At 41.5% G+C, this 21,228-nt stretch overlaps 1 protein-coding gene across 2 annotated transcripts; it reads left to right on the top strand.

Moving 5' to 3' along the window:
- The first annotated feature begins 1,262 nt into the window (after positions 1–1,262).
- Positions 1,263–20,794, top strand: PKN3 (protein kinase N3). 2 transcript variants are annotated; one of them, XM_068657471.1, is made up of 22 exons: positions 1,263–1,562; positions 4,956–5,238; positions 5,766–5,920; positions 7,319–7,448; positions 7,553–7,704; positions 8,059–8,254; positions 8,666–8,857; positions 9,121–9,230; positions 9,726–9,869; positions 10,786–10,861; positions 11,830–12,016; positions 13,017–13,128; positions 13,874–13,947; positions 15,299–15,365; positions 15,952–16,043; positions 16,424–16,600; positions 16,690–16,752; positions 17,335–17,411; positions 17,943–18,085; positions 18,363–18,470; positions 19,025–19,105; positions 19,915–20,794. In XM_068657471.1, the coding sequence occupies exons 1-22, from the start codon at positions 1,542–1,544 to the stop codon at positions 20,125–20,127; spliced, it is 2,853 nt and encodes a 950-aa protein (XP_068513572.1). In that variant the 5' UTR covers positions 1,263–1,541; the 3' UTR covers positions 20,128–20,794. The 2 variants fall into 2 exon arrangements, with proteins under 2 accessions (XP_068513572.1, XP_068513574.1); XM_068657473.1 differs by lacking the exon at positions 1,263–1,562 and adding an exon at positions 1,880–1,893.
- Positions 20,795–21,228: the final 434 nt, after the last annotated feature.

Raw genomic sequence — 21,228 nt, 5'->3', positions numbered from 1 at the left:
AACCGACCTCGGGGGGCTCCTAGCAGGCCTCTGCAGCTCACAGAGCCAAACGGGGCCCGGATCCCTGCCCACTGCAGATGCAGTAATGTCCCTGCTCAAAAAATTCAACCCCTACTACTTTATCTTTTTCCCTTTCCAGTATTTCCAGTGAATGAACAGTCTAATTAAAGTCATTCCTTAAGCGCTAAATGGAGCCTGGACCATGTTACAAATAGCAGCAGGTTCCAGACGAGTTTCTATTAATCTAATGCACTTGCTTTATTAACAACAGGAGTGTGTTCAAAGGTTTTATAGAAGTCTAAAGCTTTATTAATTCAACTTGATTAAACTAGATTTCAATTTTACATTTTCTGGTGATTTCCTTTTACTAATTATTCACTTGCAGACCATTTACAAAATGCTTATGTTAGAAAATCTGCTCTAATTAAATAAAAGGAAAACATTTCTGTTTATTAGCATCCTTCTAACTTTGTATGTGGGAATACTGTCAGCTCTGGCTCCCTTCTGACTCCAGGTTGTGTACTGTTTCAGGACAGAATGTGTGTATTCGTGCAATAATAATATTATGCAAAACTGCTGAGGAGGGATCTTAGAAGAGGAGGTCTCTACCACCTGAAAGCAGAAAGCACCTTTTTCACTTGTTTTAAACACAGGGCCAGTAAAAACGCTGGGTTTTTACTGATGAAAGCTGGGGGGTTACTGAGAGCCTTGCCAATGCATTTCGGTTATTTTTGACTCAAATATTCAGCTGAAAAGGCGGGATCTTGATCCTGCTCCACAGAGGGGCAGTTCTGCAGAAGGAAAGTTAGGCAAAGAGCAGTGTTGGAGACAGTCGTCCTCCCCTTTCCAGGGCAGCACCCCGTGTAAGGGAGGGCAGCATTTTGCCTGTCCCCCTCACACAAAGCCGGTTACAAGCCGCTGGGGCAGAACCGGGGCTGGAAACCACCTCAGTGGTCCCAGCACTGCAAACCGTGCCCGGGCTGAGGCACGCCGCGGGGGTCTCCCCTCACAGCACCCGGCTTGGAGGAGATGTCAGGCACCGAGCTAAGGAGCCTGGTCCCCGTTCGTGTCCCCGTACCGCCACTTTGGCACAAAACCGCGAGTTTTGTGCCTGAAGGAGGACACGGATCCCCTCCAGCCTCGCCTCGCCGCGGCGGGAAGCGGGCGGTACCTCAGGCTCCTCAGGGTCCGGCTTGTGGCGCCGCTCTGCTGCCGGCCGCTCCGCGGGACCTCGCCGCCAGTTCTCTCCCCCCCCTACCCCGACTCATGGCTAACGAAGACGGCCGGGACGAGCTCCCGACAGGGCTGGGAGCCATGACCGGCCGGGGAGCACCGCGGGCGGGGTGTGGGGACGGGAGGCTCCCGGCTCTCCTCCTCTCCCCGTTCCCTGAGGGTTGCCCGCCGGGAACTCTCCCGGGCTCGCCCGGCCCCCGCGAGAGGGCGCTGACGGCGCCGCTTCCCGGGAAGGCTGAAGTTTGAAAAAAAAAAAAAAAAGAAAAAAGAAAGAAAAGTGCCCGTTGCTGGCGGTGCCTCACGGAGCAATGGCGGCGGGGACCCCGCAGGTGAGCGCCGCAGAGGGGCGGCTCGGAGGGGAGCCGGCGTGGCCAGGCTCGCCTGAGGGGATGGGGATCCTCCTCCGGGGTGCTCGCCCCGTGGGGTTGGGGGTCCTCCTGGGGGTCCCCCCTTTGCTTTTTGGGGGTCTCCTCCGTCCCCCCGCCGGGAAATCCCGGTTGTGAGCTCTGCTTGGAGCCTCTTGCCCGCTGGGCAGGGTTGGGGGGCAGCGGGGTTTGCCGCCCTCGCGCCCCCTCTGGGGAGGGAGGGAGGGTGGGAGCCCCTATAAATGTCCCTCAGATTTGTCCCTAAAAATGGTCGCCTCAGAAAAACGGGGTTCAGGTAAAGCCGGTGCCTGCTCCGAACAGCGGGGCCCCTCTTGGAGGCGAAGGGGTGTGTGTGAGGAGGGCGCAGCGAGGCTCCCCGCTGGGTAGGGCATTAATTTTTGGGGTCAGCCCCATGCAACAGGGGAGATGCTCGCCTGTGGAGGTATTTCAAGCCTAATCTGTGTGAGAAGCAATGGCACAAAGCTCTCGGTGCCATTGCTACAGGCCCGATGAGGGGCTCCCCATCGTGCAGCTCGCCTGGGCTCTTTGCTTAGGAAACCTTCCCTGCCTCGGGGTTGGAAAGGGGACTGGCTCCTGATGGGATTCCAGCTGCCTTTTTCTAAACCTAGCAGTGGCCTTTTCTCATAAAAAGTGAACGTAGTTCACATGAGGTTGCCCAACATGGCCCTTGTTGCTGCAGCACGAAGTTGCAGTGAAAAAGGGGATTTAAAACATCCCGGCGAATGCGTGTGGGCTGCTGTAGAGACAGCCTCATGACCTCTAGCTCATTAAATCAAACCATAAATCAGTTTTTGTGTCACCGGTGCAGCTCTAAAGGCTGGCTCACCCTGGGCTTTGTGCAGGTGAAGCTCGTTGCCAGGCTGGGTGTAGCAGCCCCAGGGATGGGATCTTTCTGGGCTGCAATCCGGAGGACCGAGTGTAATTTTGATCCCGCTGCAATCTTTGCTAGTTAGGAAGCAATCTAGATGCTTCAGTAAGGCATGAGACTAGCTGAAGTCCTGGGTGGGTTCTGTCAGCCCTGCTAAAAGTATGAAAAGCAAGTTAATTTTAGCTAGCTTGGGTATTTCTGTGTGCGCTGTAAATGTGTTTCTGGATTGTGCTGGAGACATACCCTAAAGGGCTGCGACCTTCTCTGGGAACCCAAGAACAGCTGCAGCCTGGGCTGGGGCACTATCCTGACACCCCACTGACATTCCTGACTCAGAATGCAAAATGCATCAACCCAAATGCAAATTTGGATCTCTCGTACTCCTCAGTAATAGAATATTTTGTGTTCCTGGTGCAAACAATGCCTTTGTCATGGCACTCCCTGATCTACAGAGGGGAAGAAGGATACAGTAAAACAGACCATGTTTATATCCTAAATATATTTAGAAAATGAGCATGGTGCATTAACTGGTATTCAGGCTCACTTTTGGCAGAGTGATGTGGAGGAAGATTGACCTGACAACTGCTCAGACTGTACCTGTTCTCTGAATCCATACCTGGGTCTCTGCATTCAGTGCCATTTGTCAGCATTAATCTCACACCACTCATTCATTCATTCAATTGCTCTGGGCAGATGGAACGGGTGGATTGCTTACCTCTGTTTGCATAGTTTGGATATAAAATAAATCTGCATGCTTTTTCTGATTATTAAATGAAACTCATACCCAACAAACTCCTTTTAGTTGCTCGTTACAGAATGGATAAAGAGCTTTCTGATTTTCCGACTTAGAGCTGGTAGAGGTTGCCTGTGACTCAGGAACTCCATGATTCAAGTTCTTCCTCACAAAACCTTGGATGTTTTTCAAAGCTCTGGCTTAGTTCCTGGCTTTACTAATTGGGCGAGAACTTCCTGGAATCAGGATGTTAATCTGAACCTTTTTGTTTTGTTACCAATCTGAACAATTCCTATTTTGGCTATCATGCATCTCTTGCAGACCCAACTTGGTTTTAGGCCAACTTTAAAATAGATTTTTTTTTTCCTTTTTATTTTTTAATTATTTTGCTGTTAGGCTGAAGTCATACTGAAAAGTGATCAAGGATGTTTGTTTGGGTCTTCAAGCTGCACAATAAAATATACAAATAGTGTGATTAAATAATTGTGTATCTGTGTGCGGGTGGCGTAGGGTTTGGATGTATAGCACGCTCTTAAAGCATAGTAATGTACCCAAATAATACAAAACCAGTGTGGTTTATTTTTGGAAATGTGGTCAACCAGTTAAAGAATGTGAAAGCGAGTCAGGATTCAAATTCTGTCTTTAGTCGCTGACGTGCTGTGTGATCCCAAGCTGGTTAGTGGAGCAGAGTTTGGCTGCGCAGCTATGTCTTTTAAATTCAAGTGGGGAACATGATGAGTAGTTAATGCTAGCCTATTAATACGTTAATTGCTCTTAATGCCATAAAGCCATTTCTCCTGTTGAAGAGACAAGCATCACTTCCTGTTTGGGTCTGTTTCCTGAGGTGTTAGGCAGCATCCTTGTGGATAAAGCTTTCCCAGCTCCTGTTTTGAGTTCAGTGCTTTTGTGGTCAGTGAGATATGCAGGTGCTGCTACTGCCTGTACTGTGTGTGTTCAGTCTGTCAACAGAGCACTGCCGTCCAGAGCTGTTGATGAGGCATATTGAACCAGAACAAGGAGCATTGAAAATGGTATAAAACAAAGCCCTGAGCAAATCTAAATGCTGCTGCTAATGCAACTCAGAATAATCAAAAGTTTAATGTGGTCTTACTGCCTGTAAACCACAGGCGGAACAAAGCTTGAGACCACAGGCTGGTTACCTTTTCAGAAACAGCTGCAAGTTAAGCTTATTCTTTTGCTTGTTCATTTGTAGAAACTCTTGCAAGGGTTACATTTTTCTTCTTTGAGTAGCAGCTCAAAGTTAATTCATGGTCGTGACATTCCTAAAAATCTTTAACAGGTTGTTTGTTAGATGTCTTTGGAAAGTCAAGTCAACATCAAGGCATATGCAGATAAAAATCTGTATCCACTACATCGTACTAGTAAAAGTTAATCAAGACAAGAGCAAATACTGGCTGGGCTTTGATATTGGAAGAACAAATATTTGTGTAGCCATTAAATAACAAGAAGAAAAGTAAGATTTTGTCTCCACTGTGATTTAAAACTAAATTATGTCATAGTAAGATCAAAGTTGCCTTCTGTCCTCTGGAATTTAAATGTAGGTATGGTCATCTTGAAATCTCTGTGAAAAGGTTGGCTTCAGAATTTGTGTGAACCGTTTGCTGAATGAAATAAAGAGGTAGAGTCTTATGAGGGTATTGTTATACCATAAAAAAAAAAAAGATTGAACTGCATTATCTCTGAAATCCCCTTTCTCAATGCTGCTTGATTGCAGGGCAGCTGCCTCTTGCAGCTAGGCAATGGTGTAAACTTAATGGATCCAAGCTTCCAGCAAAAACTGGAGGGTGAGAAGGAACTACTTCGCCGTGCTATACAAAAAGAACTGAAGATTAAAGAAGGAGCAGAGAACCTGCGTAAAGCGACAACAGACAGAAAGAATCTTGTTCATATAGAGCATGTGCTGAAATCTTCTAACCGGAAATTAGAGCAACTTCATTGGGAACTTCAGGAGCTTAATGCAAGGATTGTCATAACAGACAAAGAGGAGAATAAGACAGGTATGCCATGAGTCACGATTGACAGGAAAATTTTGTAGTGCTTCAGTGCTAGTTTAATTACATTTTCTGTTGAGGACTTGCAAGCAGTGGGAATGTTACCTGCTGGTATTCAGCCAATTAAATAATCTGTGCAGTAAAATGTTGGGCATGGGGCAATCAAGGTGAAAGGAGGCAAATGAGAGATCGTTGTGGGGAGAAGACCATCTGAGAATGCTGCGCATGGACAATGTTCAGGAGCTGGCTGTGGATGGAATTGAAGAGATTTGAGTAGAGTTTCTGGGCAGTTGAACGTCCAAGTAGTTTATGGGATGAATGAGTATAAAAGTAGTAGAATGCTTGTTAGGAGCAGTTCACTGATAAAATTAAGAAATGCTTATGAACTTGAGCTTCATTTGAAACAGTTTTGCAGTCAGTTTTGTAGGCAAGACCTTGCTACATGTTGTTTTACAGCCTAACCTTCTTTTTTAGAATCATCCAGTGAAATAACACAAGAAAGATTAATGATACTGATGATGTTTTATGTACAGATGGGTCTTTATCTCCAGACCCTTGTCTCTGGGAAAGAAACCCAAACCCCATGGCAAGGAAGGTTGAAGCTCTGAAAAAGCAGCTACATGTTGAAATGAAAGTCAAGCAAGGAGCTGAGAATATGATCCAAATGTATTCAAGCGCAACATCCAAGGTAAGCAGGAATAAACCATTTGGGAACATGGATTCTTGGAACAAAATCTGTATTTAAAGTCAATACACAAACCCGCTCTGGTAGGTAGTGTGTGAAAGAAATTAATTTGCAAAGCTTGCTTGACTGAACCCTAGCTCTGCATTTTTGTCCTCAGCGTAGTGACAGCATGTCACAATGCTGCACGGGACAACTAATCATATGATAGTAACATTTCGTAATGAGTCTAATGTGCAGATTTTAGGAGTTTAGCAAAAATGTAAAAGGAATTGGATGGACTGTGTTTCATTTGTCAAGAAATTAAGCTAATCTATAATTACTGGATGGCAGCACAAGGCTTTTCTGGAAGGGCAGTTTTTTCTACTTTGGCCGATGATGTAGTTGCCTGTGCCTTTTTGTTAATCATCTGATGATGATCACTATGAGAGGGGAGTTACTACAGCAGCCAGGCTGGCATAGTCTGGCGGTTTTTATCCTGTTGGCAATTTCTACATGGTGAACGCTGATTGTGCTTCTGCTCTTTTGTCAGGGAGTTTAGTGACATGACAAGGAGTAATGGGACTAAACCAAAAAAGGTAGATTTAGATTAGGTATTAGGAAGAAATTCTTCACTATGAGAGTGGTGAGGCACTAGAATAGGTAGCCCAGAGAAAATGTGGGTATCCAGTCCCTGGAACTGTTCTGAGCTGGAGAAAAATATCTTACAGGAAGTAACAAGATAGACGTGCTATCTCTAGAAAATCTTTTCCAAGCTTGGGAAGGTAGTGAGGACAGTATAAATAGGTACATTCAATCAGTGACTTGAGAAAATAAAGTTAAAAAAAGCATTGGTATTGTTCACTGACTTGGTGTAATGTTTTGATACCACTAGTTAGTTTAGGATGGTTTCGTATTCATCTCACTTACTGAGCTTGACATAATGATATTTAAAATTCAAAGGATAATTAAAAAAAATCCAAGCTTATTATGAAGCTTAATTCAGTAAGACCAGCACTGTAGAGGGTTGTGCTATTTTGATTTATTCAAAACATTTGCTCACAAAATACTGCAAGCACAGCTTATCAGTCAGCCACAAGTTTCAGTGACTGCAAGGTTTGGTATTAACTTGCATACCTACAAGGCAGACCCTGTTTTGTAGCAACTCATCTTCTTTTTATCCCTTGGTGTCATAGTCCATCAAAGACTCCTTGACCTGTCCTTTCCCTCTAAAAATGGGGATAATGATCTCGAAGTCTTTGATCCTCAGCAGTGTCTCCTTTACATAACTGCTTATGTAAGCTATTTCAGGATCATTTATGACCCTTCTTGCAGGTGCCATCTCACCCTCTATGCTGAACACATCACCATTATCCATTTTTAATGAGCATGGTCCTTTCTCTGCACATGCTTTCTCTTTGGCAGGAGCGTAAACTGCTGGCTACAGCTCAGCAGATGCTTCAAGACAGTAAGACAAAGATCGAAATAATCCGCATGCAAATTGTGAAGGTATCTCAGTCCGCAGGAGGGATGGAAGATGCAGTGGATCCAGCAGGTAGGGTGTTTTAAGCATGCAGCCCACAAAAGATGTGGCCAGAGCCCCACGATCCAGAATAGTCAGTTTTCATTCTCAATGTATTTTATCTCCAAAATGGCCAGTGAGGCTGGGGACCACCATCAGTGCTGTGGAGCTGCGCATTGAGGAGCTGAGACATCATCTGCGCATTGAAGCTGCTGTAGCTGAGGGGGCAAAAAATGTGCTGAAGATCCTAGGAGGGAGTCGGGTACAGGATCGCAAGTTTTTAGCTGAGGTAAGCACTTGTTTATGCCTCAACATCAGTGATTTATCACAAATGAGCAGAAATGACCAGGGTTTATGAATCTGGGAAACTCCTGACTGTGAGGACAGACTGTTTGGTGTCACTTTTAATTCTAGGAATAATGTTCCTTGCTTTCATGAAATTCCTTAGGAATGTTCAAAGTGATACTGTTGGGGTGGTCAGGATGTATAGGAAAATATTCCTTCTTATTCCTTTGTTAGTAAGATGTTATCAGGTCTTTTCTTGAGACCATCTCTGGTAGTTCATAAAGGAATAATAGTACCTGGACTGGTGCTGTTAATTGGGAAACTTCTGCCTGCTGTCTGTTCTACTTTGCATTGCTAGGCTCAGGGTCGTTTGCAAGAATCCTCTCAGAAGATTGATCTGCTGCGCTTGTCCTTGGAACATCAGCTTAGTGAACTTTCTCCTGATCACCCAAAACGAGCACTGATCAAGCAGGAACTGGTAAATACTTCTTCCCTGGGAGCTCAGCATGGTATTATCCAACCTACTTCAGTCATCAAACCTACAGCCCTTACAGGTACATAAATCCTGCATGGCATGCTTTTGTGGAGAGGATTAAAGAAAAAAAAAGTGTTGCATTTCTTCTCATTGTTGTAATGCGTTTTGTTTTACGAACATTTGATTTTCTATGAACTGTACTTCTTCTAGGCCCATAAAAGCTTTCTGATCATATGGATTTGTAGTCTATTAAAATCTATTAAATCTATTTAAACTATTAAATAGGTTGTTGGATTTGATGATCTTTTTAGGACCTTTCCAACTGAACTATTCTATTCTATGCTATTCTATACTGTTCTAACCTGGGGTACATTTAAGATATTAGTCTATTTCCTGAGAAATTCTTGGACTTCTGTGAGGACAGGTTGACTAGAATCACTTCTGGCTTTTACGGAGTAATGTTTTTTATCCTCCTGAATTTATCTCTCAGGAACACTGGAAGTGAGACTGATGGGGTGTCAAGATCTATTGGAAAATGTTCCAGGACGTTCCCGAATGGCTGGTTCTTCTCCTGTCCCTGGCAGTCCAAGTGATTTGAAGTCCCTTTCCCGAACAAGAGTTGGCCTGGGTATCCCTGGCCGTAGTGTTGCAGGAAAGTACCTGCGGAATGAAGATCTATGTAGTGAGTATAGGGTTCCTCATTTTGTAAGTGGCAACTGGGGGCTTAGGGGAATCTCATCTGGGTACAGCGTTAATCTGATATGAGTTTAATTATGAGAAAGCTGGTTTCTGCAAAGAATAGTTTTGGGTTTTTTTGTTCTCTAATCTTTATAGTTATCTCATGGAAATTATACTTGATTGGGATATTCACCTTCAGCATGAGAGACTGTATTTAGTTTTATAGCAACATAAAAGATTATAATCCATGTTTTCTCCTTTGTCCAGATGAAGTCCTTGCTGTGCTCAAAGTGGACAATAAAGTGGTTGGCCAAACAAACTGGGGACCAGTTAATAACCAGGCGTGGGACCAGAGCTTTGTCATTGAGTTGGATCGGGTAAGGCTGCCTTAGATTTCCTGAGTTGTATTTGTTTTTCCATTTCACCTTACCTGGTTTGCTCATTTAGCTGCAATTCCATTTAATTCATCTCTGTATTGGCACTGTCCTCATGTCCTTTTATGTACCAGTTGTCTTAGTCTTCCCCCCTAAGGCAGTGCATTTCTGGCAGAGAATCAGCCTGAACAGCATCCGTTGTCCTTTTCTCAGTATCTGAGCAGTTTTATTTCATCTTACCAGCAAAGTGACTTTAATAAGCATTTCTAAAATGGAGAGCAAGGACAGCCACCTCCAAAAGGGTCTGTAGCTGGGAAGATCTGAAAACATCAGAGACAGAGGGGGAAACAGAAGGATTAAAGAAGTTTCTTATTCATACTGTCTAGTTGACTGAATTTTACAACAGAATGTGTGTGTGGCATGACCAGAGCATGGGGCAGTACGTAACTCTTCTGCTTTTTTCTCTCCTCCTCTCACCCCCGCCCCCATTCTGCCCAGTCTCGTGAGCTAGAAATTGCAATCTATTGGAGAGACTGGAGAGAGCTGTGTGCAGTGAAGTTTTTACGTTTGGATGATTTCCTTGATAACGAACGCCATGGGATGTGCCTCTTGCTTGAACCCCAAGGAATGCTTTTTGCAGAGGTATCAATGTCAGCTTTGTTTCTTTTTCAGAGAATTCTGTCTATGTAGGGTCCCTGCCCTGAAAGCAGTTGTTCAATTCAATTTACAAGGAACAGAAGGAGCAAAAATATAGAAGGGTAGAGTGACTCCTTTCACATCAATATCACACAACAGTAAGGAGCAATGTGATATAATAAGATGTACACGTGCCATAGCCTCGAGTGACTTTTCAGCTACTCCTCCGTAATTATGTGTGTGCACTGTGAAATCCGTTGTTTTTTTTATTTGCTTTCATTATGAGTCATTGGTGACACTTTAATTAAACATATGGCTTAATGGTCAGGTTTGAATTACACAGACTGTAGAATCACAGATCCAAATTCCCTCTGGGTATACTTATTTTATCATCTTTCTGAGGCTAGTAATAAAGAATTTGAAGTGCCATCAATGAAGAGATCATCCAGATAATCCCTTACAAGCCGCAGTACTTTCTGCTGTGTGTTGCAATGAAAGATTCTGTGGGTTAACTTTCCAACAGTAGGGTCTTCACCTTATGTACCAAAATTTGTCCCCCCTCTTTTTTTTTATTTTGTTCTATTTTTTTCCCACCCTTTGAATGGCTGTATTATAAACCATTTTTTTCCTGTAGCTTTATGAATGAAATACATTTTCTTTGGGATGTGAATTGGTCTTAATCTGGGGAGAGGGGTTCTGTGCTTCAGGTAGCAAAAGATTCCAACATCTAAAACCACAATTTAAATAACAGATGTTTAGAGGGTGAAGCTAGAATAACAAGGTCTGGAATCTTGTTTGTGGGAGTGACTCCTACCTTACCAACAAGTTATGAATGGAGAATTTGATGACAGTGCACGTGTGCAAGTTTGTGTTCACAGTGTAAATAAAGCATCTTGACAAATCGCGTTTACTTCTCTGACAGGTGATGTTTTGTAATCCTGTCATTGAGAGAAAGCCAAAACTGCAACGTCAGAAACGTATTTTCCCCAAACAGAAAGGTAAGCTGCTAGAGAACTGACTGCTTACTATCTAGGGTGTGTGGGTAAGAGCAGGGGTTTGCACAGCTAGTCTTGCATGCTCTTCTATCTCATTAAATTTGTGAGGCACGTTACAATGCTTGCTAATTATTGTGTGTGTGTGTGTTTTGTGTAGGCTTTGTTAGAATGTGAAAGTTTGTTTGGTTGTAAAAAGTGTAGCCAGCCTGGCTGCAGCATGACATGTGATGCTGTGATCTTGTTGTAGTGTTTATCTTCACAGTTACCAGTGTTAGGAAGATGTAATTACTAGCTATTTAACAGATTTCTTAGCAAGATCTAGGACTCAGGCTGTACTAATTTACCCAGCAATGTCATTACTGATGAAAGAACAGGTATTGGAAGAAAAACTCTGAATTATACAAGATTGTAGCATGAACAGGCTATTGATTGTCTGTCAAGCTAGTGTTGGCATCTCAGTTTAAGGACTGGAATGACTTGCATACTTTTTTTTGCCTGCATTTTTTTTCCTGTGAAGCTGAATAAGGTAAGATTTTACATACAGAGGACTGTTAGTGAGAATAAATTAGATTTTATGTTTGTGTTCTTTAGAAGGTGGTAAAAAATAATGAAAAAATACCAAATGTTTTACTGTTTTAAAGATATTTTCAGAAGCTTTCTGTTAACAGGCTGAATGATTAAAATGCAGTGTAGAAACAGAAGAAAATCTGGCTTAAAATAAGATCAATTTTTAATATCTTATGCAGCTTCTACTTGGGGATTGTTATGATACTATATGGATCTGAACTTGGGTGAAATAGATCTTTTTCATCATCGTTAAACTTCATTCCCTTAAAGAAAGTTCATTCTCTGTAGGGTGGACTACATTTTTTGAGTAAGCCCACAGGTGTTTGGGTAAAAATGGTATTTTAACAAGAGTTTGTAATTCATGCATTGTAATCTCACTGGTGTTTTGACTATGACTCCTCCAGGGAAAGAATTTCTCCGAGCTCCTCAAATGAACATGAATGTTGCTGCGTGGGGTCGCCTGATGATGAGCTTCCTCCCTCCGTGTAGTTCAATGAGCACTCTGAGTCCCCCACTTCATGATCCCATTCATACAGACTTCTCTCCAGTTCCCACACAAAATCACACTGACTCAATAACCAAGCTGAGTAGGTAAGTTGTGTGCTGAGTATTGCTGGATAATAATCTGGAGTAACACACACCTTAAAATTCTGTTGCGTCTTACTAAGGTGGAGGAAGATATTGATAAGAAAATTATGTCTGTGGAATTTAATTCAGGATTTTAAGAAAAGACAATGCTGCCAGAAACAATGTGGTTTTGGTACATTGTTCAATACCCTGTGGTTACCTCTGATTTATTGTTAGCAGCTGGACCAATTTTCAAAATTACTGTCCTAACAAGCGGTGTGTTCCGGAGCCAGGGGATCTTCAGTAGCTTTCTTTTCCTCTGCAGTAAGAACTGTGGGCAGAAAAGTGGTCATAAGTAAACACCATAATGCAGAAAAAAAAATAAAGCAGATTTTCAAATGTTATTTTATATACACAGAAAGATGTACTGGTTCTGCACTGTAAAGGAAAGAAAATTCCACTCATTAAATACCTTCACTGGTACAGTAACTAAACTCTTTGCAAAGTCACAGTGCAATTGTTTGGTAAAAAATGTACTCTTCTTTCAAAGGTTACATATACCCCAACCACTAGCATAATGTAACACTCAGAAGTTATATAATTAGGCTTTTAAATATTCTGTAAAAAAAAAAAAATCTAAATTTTCTAAAATTGTTGGAATTAGTCGTTAGAGAATTAGTCATTCTCTAGAAGGAACTATTCCCACTGATTCACAAGACCTAGAAAAGAAAAAAAACAGCCAACTACTAGTCAAGGGTTGGTTTAAATTCTTGATCACAGTCACTTATTTCTATGTTAAATTAATGTTGCATTAATTTTATAGCATCAGAGAAATGCTGAAATGTGAGTCTAACCATTAACAATTTAAAATACTTCACAGACTTGCTGTGTGAATCGAACAGTCTCTTGTCTAGTATATTGGACAGAGCTAAACTTTGCTTACATAGTAAAAGTGATACATTTGTGTCTGTGTATACTGGTCTGCTCTAAGTGGTTCTCCTTCAATTGTATCTTACCAATGCAGTGACTTTCCTGTGGCTAAGCTTACCTATGATGATGAAGCACCACCCAAGCCTCCACGCCTTTTTCTCATGGCCAACTCCAAAGAATCAACACCATCTCCTGCAGATTCTCCGGTAATGGTTACCAGAGAAATTAGCTGTACTTCAGGCAGGTGCCTCCTCGTTAGCTGGCTGGTCTCCAAGGGTTGAGAGTCCAGGAAGCTGTTTTGGCACAGTGTCTTTACAAAAGTGTTGCAGCTCTTTTTTAATTATAGGTTGCTTTTCTTGGAGAAACAGAGTGGGAGGTAGGTCAGCATTGGGAGTTCAGGACAGGAGTACAAAACAGATGACTCAACAGAAAAGGTAGGGACAAAGGGTCAGCAGGCTTTTAGGACCAGATAAAGTTATTTGTGATTAAAGAAAATGGGCAAAACTAAGAGCTCTCCTTTCCTGAGAGGAAGGATCAGGATGATTGTACAGGATGATGCTAACAACTTGTGTTCTGCCACATCCAACCCTTCTTGGTTGGTTTTGGCAATAGAGGAGACTGTGTTCTCTGAGACTGTGTTCTCTGATCACTGTGGTTCTTTTGGGGACATGAAATGCCTTTATCCTAGAAAGAGATTTTTTTTCCTAAACTTTTTAAAGCCTTTATTTTTAAAGGAGATCATCCTATCCAAGAAATATTTTACAAGGGAATTGTTTTGTGTGGCCACAAACAACTTGTTTTCATGCTGCTTCCCTCTAAGCAGAGGCGATGACCAACTGCAAGCACGTGTCATGCTGGATCATTACACTGGAGGAAATTTGGATGTGGGTGCTCACATCTGATTTGGTGATTCCAAAGGATAACATACTGCAACTTTCTCTCTGTTCCTAGTGTCTGAAAAGGCTGCATGTTGAGAAGTCTTGCAGCTCTGCTTTAACAGAATTTCCAATCCAGGCATCTCCAAGGTAACTGTGGACAGCATGGGCTGTCTTGGGTCACAGGTTAAAGAAGAACTGGGCTGAAATACTTGAGCACACAGGCCAAAATTCTGCTTAAAATATGCTTTGGTTTCTCAGGAGCAGATCTTAGTGCCAAGTGTGGACAATACCATGAAAAGTCTGCTCTGAACTTTACATGTCCACAGACAGTGTGATAGCTGACTTCAGTAGAAGTTAAAGTCTGTCTTCCAGTGCTTCCTTATGTATGAAATTTTCTGATAAAGTGCATTTAGACGTGTCTAAGTAGAATTTTAAGAGAGAAATTTCAGAAACACTTTTGGCATCCCTAGAGCGTATAGTCTGTGGCAGTTTCATATACAACTTGCCTATAAAAAAGGTAAATAATAAGAAATACACCAAAAACAAGGCAAGTTGAAAAAATACTATTGATGAACAAATACTGTCTGAAAAAGCACAAATAAAATCTATCTAAGCTGATCTTTCAGTTCAGATCTTAGATTATTTTCATATCTTCAGCATCACTTTTGTGTGGTTCCATCTTCAAAACTCTAGAGTCAGGATGCAGTCAGATGCTACCTACCTTCTCTCTGAGAAGGCTGAGGAGGGAGTTGATTGCTTCATGGGTGCCTACTGAGACCTTCATTTCACTCACTGGTGGAGTACAGAACATCTGCTGCCTTTTAAAGGTGTTCCTGGACTAAGCCTGTAGGGGAAGGGGTGGTGTGTTTTTTTTTTTAAATTCTTTCCAAGCATTTCTTCAGTCTGAGTTTCCTTGGTAACACCTTGTAGCGGATATAATGTTCTATAGAATCTCTTGATTTGGTTATGTTGTTTTTTTCCCAGCAACATCTTATGTCTCTTGTCTCTCCTTGTTTCATTTCCAATTCCTGTTTGAGAACTTCTATTCTTGTTATGCCTTTGTCCTAGTGACACGTGATATATATGTTCATGTCTGATTATCACAATTGCTGTTGAGTCTACTGAAAGGAACGTAGGCAAAATTGAATTTTACTCTCCCAAGAATGGGGATGCAGGCAACTAATCCTGTTATGGGAAACAAGCCTTGGAGAGACAGAATTGTTGCTCCTGTTGCCAGTACAGATGGAAGGCAGAGTACTAGTACTGGGAGCAGTTTTCTTGCCTTACAGTTAGTCACCTGCTCCTTTCTTCAGGGGCAGAACAGCAGCAGCAGGCCTAATTTTCAGGATTCGAGCCTAGGCAAGAAGTAGCTGATGCAGCTGTTCACTTCCCCTTTTGCTGTACAGAGCTGCTTCCCCTAACACAGAAACACGCTCCTTTGTTGTCTTTCTTTAACTTTTGGGTATTGTCTCAGCAATTCTTCTTTGTTTCTCTGTAGAAAAAAGGCAGTTCAGCTTGAGGATTTTCGCTGCATCGCCATGCTGGGACGTGGACACTTTGGGAAGGTAGTGTAGAAGTGCTTGCTCTGTGGAGGGCAGTAGGAATGTGATTGTGAAGATGGGTCTCTGCTTTGGAGTCTCAAATTTTGCAGTACAGAAGATATTTGTTGCACTGCAGATATACAAAACAAACCCAACCCAAATGCACAAACCACTGGTACTCCTGTTAGCAGCCAAAACTCCCGAAGATTTGTGGCTTCAAAGCCTGGAGAAAACCCTCCATGGAGAGCCAAATCATTTCACAGAGCACATCGTTACCATTCTTTTTGTTATCACTGTGATCACTAGTGGAACAGCTTCATTACCATAAGTGTGTACATAGTTGCTTGCTGTTAGAGCACTGATTTTGTTTTTAAAGCACTGGTCCAGTTGTGATAGTACTGCTTCTGAGAAGAACATAATTTACAGTGACATCATTCTGGGCTGTTGCAGCACAGAGTAGGAAAATGTGCTCCATTTTTGGAATTACTTGAGCTTGATTTTGAGAATGACTGTGTGGAGTGGATGGAAATAGTTTTTGTCAGTGGGAGTCAAAGTAATCCAACGAGAAAATAACATTTGTTTGAAGTACAGCATTTCTGTTGTCTTTCAGGTACTCTTGGCCCAATACAAGGCAACCGGGAAGCTGTATGCTATCAAAGCCTTGAAGAAAAAAGATATTATTAGGAGAGATGAAATTGATAGGTGAGCTTTGTTTAGAGATGGTACTATTGTCACAGCTACTTTATCACACCTGTAATGAACCATTAGTAGGTATGATGTATACCACTCTTGGTGCTGTTAAGGTTAAGAGTGACCTTAGGGATGGGGTAACTAAAATCAGGAATAAAGAAACTTAGAACAGCACTGCTTTCTAGCTTCTGGTGCAATGATATATACCTGAAGAGCAATCTAAAATTCAAGGTTTGGAAGTATTAAAGATAAATATTGTATTAGCCTAGAAATTAACATTTATTTTACTTAAGATGTAAAGATTTTCTTTTTCATTTCTTTTTCATTTTTTCTTAACATTTCTTTTCTGCCAAGTTTTAACACTGACATTTTAATTCTTTAAATCCTGGCAGCTTGAACTGTGAGAAGAGAATATTTGAGGTGGTCAATTCTTCTGATCATCCATTCCTTGTGAACATGTTTGCATGTTTCCAGACACCTCATCATGCTTGTTTTGTGATGGAATATACTCCAGGTGGTGATCTTATGATGCGCATACATGAAGATGTTTTTCCAGAGCATATGGCACGGTGAGTTAGAATTAGTCTAGTTTCCAGGCACTGTAAACGCTTATCTTGGTTCTTATATATCTTTCCTGACAACTATATCTCTTTTTTAGGTTTTATACAGCGTGTGTAGTCCTGGGGCTCCAATTCCTGCATGAGAAGAAAATTGTTTATAGGTAATGCAGTAAAACTAAACTATAAGATAGTTCAGTAACTTGAAATTTATTTTTCATGTAGCAGCATGTCTGGAGCTAACTGTCTTGCTGGGGTTTCTAATCTTTCTGTCTCTATTTTCGCCATCTCTTGTTGCTGTCAGCATGTTCATTGTGCTTACAGTAAAGAAAGGCATCTAAGAGCTATTCATCTGACATGTTGTAGGTGATTCATCCTCTGACATGTCAATATGCTCTGGGGGCACCTGTAACTCACTGCTTTCTTTTTTACTTGGACAGCGTAATAATTTGTCATGCTATTGTGGGATGCTCTTTTCCAGAAAAATAAGCCCCACCCAGCTCTAAGCTGCTTTGTGAGCCTTTCATTAAGAGGAAAATGTTAATAAATTGAGGAGAATCTTCCAAATAATACATTGTTATTGTTTAAGCCAAATGTAGACTTTATTCAATGTAGATTTTTATTCTCTTTATAATATCTAGTTTCTGCCTCTTGCGAAAAAGGGTGTTGGCAATCCTTAGACTTCATCCAACATTTTCTCACCCCAACCTCCCCTCTCTCTCCCTGCCCCACCCCCCACCCTGCAGGGACCTGAAATTGGATAATCTGCTTTTAGATGCTGAAGGATTTGTGAAGATTGCAGATTTTGGATTGTGTAAGGAAGGTGAGTGGCTTTGGTGAAGCCGATATTGAACCATCAGAACAAACTTTAGGGTCTGAGCTTTGATGAGGTGTTCATATATACAAGTACAGAGATGGGTGTATAAAACCTGCATTCATCTCCATTTAAAAAAAAAAAAAGTCTCATCTGTCTGACCATGATAAACTTGGAAAGAGTACTTTGCTCTTCTCTCTTCAGGAAAAATATGAGGGACTTTATAATGCAATTTGCTCAAAGTAGCCATGATACAGGATTCTACGAGCTATGTACTTAAGGAAATGAGCAGTGGAATCTGCAGGAATGTTCCTGTGTGTTGTTTATTAAAGCTTTGTCTGTATATCTCTTATTCAGAATTGTTAGGAACTTGAAGTATCAGTACTTTGTCATTGGCATTTACAAGCATTGATGAGAGCCCTTGCACAGTTAACAACACCAAATTATCAGGTGATAATCTATGGCTTTCAGGAGGTGAGACTTTTTGTGATCCATTTAGAAGTGTGTGCTGGATTTTACAGAAGTATTCTTGTCCTACAGGAATAGGTTTTGGAGACCGCACAAACACCTTCTGTGGTACTCCTGAATTTCTGGCTCCAGAAGTCCTGACGGACATCTCATACACTCGGGCAGTAGACTGGTGGGGATTGGGTGTTCTCATTTATGAAATGCTTGTTGGTGAGGTAAGACCACCTATCTTTAAGAATCTCACCAAGCAGTCTTGGGGAGAGTAGTACCTGATCACCTGAGATTAAATTTTGGTGAAATTATCCAACTATTTATCAATTATTATTTAATAGCATAGTAGTGTGTGTGTGTGTGTGTATATATATATATATATATATTTGTTTTTGTTCATAGTGCTTGCCAAAAAGTAATTAATCTGTACAACTCATCCCTTTTTATTAGCAAGGAACAGGTGCTATGTGCGTTAAATAAACAAAAATGTTACAATTGCAGTCACCATTTCCTGGAGATGATGAAGAAGAAGTCTTTGATAGTATTGTAAATGATGAAGTCCGCTATCCACGATTCCTTTCATCTGAAGCACTTTCTATAATCCGTAAGGTAATGGCTTGAGGGGCGTCTGGGGGTCTGAGGAATTTGTTTTTACTCTAAGTGGATCCAGAGGGACTCTATTAGGCGCTGATAGTGTCTGTGTGCGTGTAATCTATAGCTGCCTACACAGACTAAGGAAACATTTAAAAATTACGCATACTGTTCCTTTTCTTTACATAAATGCTATCCTTTTGTCTAAGGATGACTAAGCAGGCTTCTTACTGAAGTCTGTTGCTAACTGAAATGGAGAAGTGTTGATTCAAGGGCAGGAATGTCAGAGTCGTTCAGTGAAGATGGCTTGAATCAGTTTTTGAGTGTGACTCAGTAGTTACAGGTGCACAGTTCAGATGAGATGCTACATGCGGTTTATGGTGGGTATCTCACTGATGGTGGTGAGTTGTTTACAAGGAGCTATTCCCGAGCTATTATTAGCAGTTATGACCTTGCTGCAAAGTGAGAATGAGAAGATACTGAGGGGTGGGTCCAGCTCTTTGTTTTTCTCTCGGGAATTTCTGTTCATCTTTTTGTTCCAGTTGTTTAATTTTGAACTGATCTTTCCTCAGCTTCTTCGGAAATGTCCAGAACGTAGACTGGGAGCAGGGGAAAGAGATGCAGAAGAGATTAAAATTCAGGCCTTTTTTAAGGTAGGAACTCACTGTGTCCCCTCCCCTTCAGCTCTTGTGTTTGAGATGAGAGTGGTTTGCTTTCTGCTGGCATTGGGGCAAATTTCCATTAGTTACCTGTGACATCTTAGTGGCAGCTTCTGTTGCACCTCATTGTTCTGTTCAGGTATACATGTTTCAGTTCATGTTGGAAATGACACCTCCCAAGTGTGTTTTCTGGGACCTGTAAGTTTTCAGGTCAGCTTGTTATTTCTGATTGTGCTGTTTCTATCTACAAATAGATCTTCCTTTTGAGCCATCAACAAATACCCCTTCATATATCAAGCTGCAGCAGTAGAAGATGCTGTCTAGTGATGACAGTTACTGCCAGTCAATTTGATGGCACCTGCATTTGCAGAATATACAAGAGCCGAGGAGAAATTGGGGTTAAAGACATGTTTGCTTTGGGTCAGTGGCATATGTCTGTTCTAGGCAAAGGTGTTAGCATTTCTCCTTGCTGTTACCCATCTGCCAGAAGTTACTTATAGCACACAGCTGGCTCTACGCTAGAGTAAGCAAAGAACTTTGATGTCAGCAGAAATTGTGGGGAAGTCCACAGATAAACCTGGCCACAGCAGCACTTTAGTTTTATCCCGCTAAATATAGCTTGAGCTGTAGCTTTGTTCCTTGGTGTTCTAAAGAGCAGCCTTAGGCTGTATAGGATCTCTGTACTACCTGGCCTGCACCAGCTATGCTGTTTGCTTTAGCATGTTTTTTTTCCTTCCCCTTACTTTCATGTTTCATAAATAATCTTAATGTCGATCTAGCCTGTTCACTTCCCTCTCTTACAGGAAATTGATTGGGCAGCGTTGTACGCCAGGACTCTGAAGCCCCCTTTTGTGCCCACTTTAAGAGATCCGACTGACATTAGCAACTTTGATGAAGAGTTTACATCGCAAAAGCCAATTGTGACTCCTCCGGAAGAGGTTGCTTTCCTAACCAATAAGGAGCAGGCTGTCTTCAAGGACTTTGACTTTGTCTCCAAACACCTTTTAGATGTTTGATTCTCATGCTGTAAGAAACTTGAACAAATTGTTAGCATCTCAAGAGGGTGTAGAGAGGACTTGGCATAGGCAACAGAAAAGGCAACAGACTTCATAGCACTGGTAGTACTGAAGTGCCTTGCAAGCTGAGTTACTCTGCTGTGTTTTTTTCAGCCTCGTTTTCTGGAGGGATACTGGATGTGAATTACCCTTAAGGAGTAGTTCATTTTTGACTGGATATGTCTTCCACTGGCATTGATTATGTATGGAAATGTGGAATTTAAGCTGGACTTAATTTAATGAAACCAAGTCACCTCTGCATCCCAGGTTGCTCTTTAGAAAGAGCCTCACTAAGTAGCACAGATTTTTAAAGTTGCATAATACCAGGCAGGATGGCTACTTCTCACCTGTTTTTTAGAATAGATATGTAGCATTCCTTCTTTATAATGATTTTATACCCATTCCTACTCATAAGTATGTATGCCAAAGAAGGAATGGATTTTAACACAACCAAGATAATGATGTGTGAGTTTGGTAATGATCCAAGTGATACATCTTAAGGTAAAAGAATCTCTTTATAGTTCTTTCAGGATGTGAAATCTTAGCTATTGCTTTTAATAATATAAAGAAGCCACAGCTTTGCACATGCTATTTTTTTGAAAATAAAGATACTTTTCCTTATAATGAATTTTCAGCTTTTCATCTCCTTGGTGTTAGCTGAATGTTTCAGATCAGAGCTAACCATATTAAGCTCAACAGGCACAATTTTATTTTTCTCTGTAAATGTCATGGTAGTATTTTCTCCCTTCTCACTGAAGTTGTTTGCGTGCATAGTGCATGGCGTGATCAACTGTCACATCCAACTAATTGCAGTCAAGTTGTCTTTCTCAATATTTTTTTTATCAGTGTGTATATCCAGTATTTTTGGGGGATAGCTAAATATTGGTAGTGTTAATATTGGACAATCAGGAAGTTAAGCTGATTTTATTTGCCTAGCAACATACTTTGTAATTACATTTGGTTAGATAGATTTTCTTCTCTCAAATTCATAATGTTAGCTTGATGGGCAAAAAAGGGAAGCATATCTAGAAGGGAAGCATCCCACTGAAGACAAATAGGGAC

The sequence above is a fragment of the Anas acuta genome, chromosome 20 (genome assembly GCF_963932015.1).
Source record: "Anas acuta chromosome 20, bAnaAcu1.1, whole genome shotgun sequence".
Classification (NCBI taxonomy): Eukaryota; Metazoa; Chordata; class Aves; order Anseriformes; family Anatidae; genus Anas; species Anas acuta.
This window is presented reverse-complemented; position numbering and strand designations above follow the sequence as displayed.

Excerpts from the sequence above, each read along its gene's own strand:
- PKN3 (XM_068657471.1), top strand. The coding sequence starts at position 1,542 with ATGGCGGCGGGGACCCCGCAG. Across the intron at positions 12,017-13,016 it reads TCAATAACCAAGCTGAGTAG|TGACTTTCCTGTGGCTAAGC; the intron begins GTAAGTTGTGTG and ends TTACCAATGCAG. Across the intron at positions 13,129-13,873 it reads CATCTCCTGCAGATTCTCCG|TGTCTGAAAAGGCTGCATGT; the intron begins GTAATGGTTACC and ends CTCTGTTCCTAG.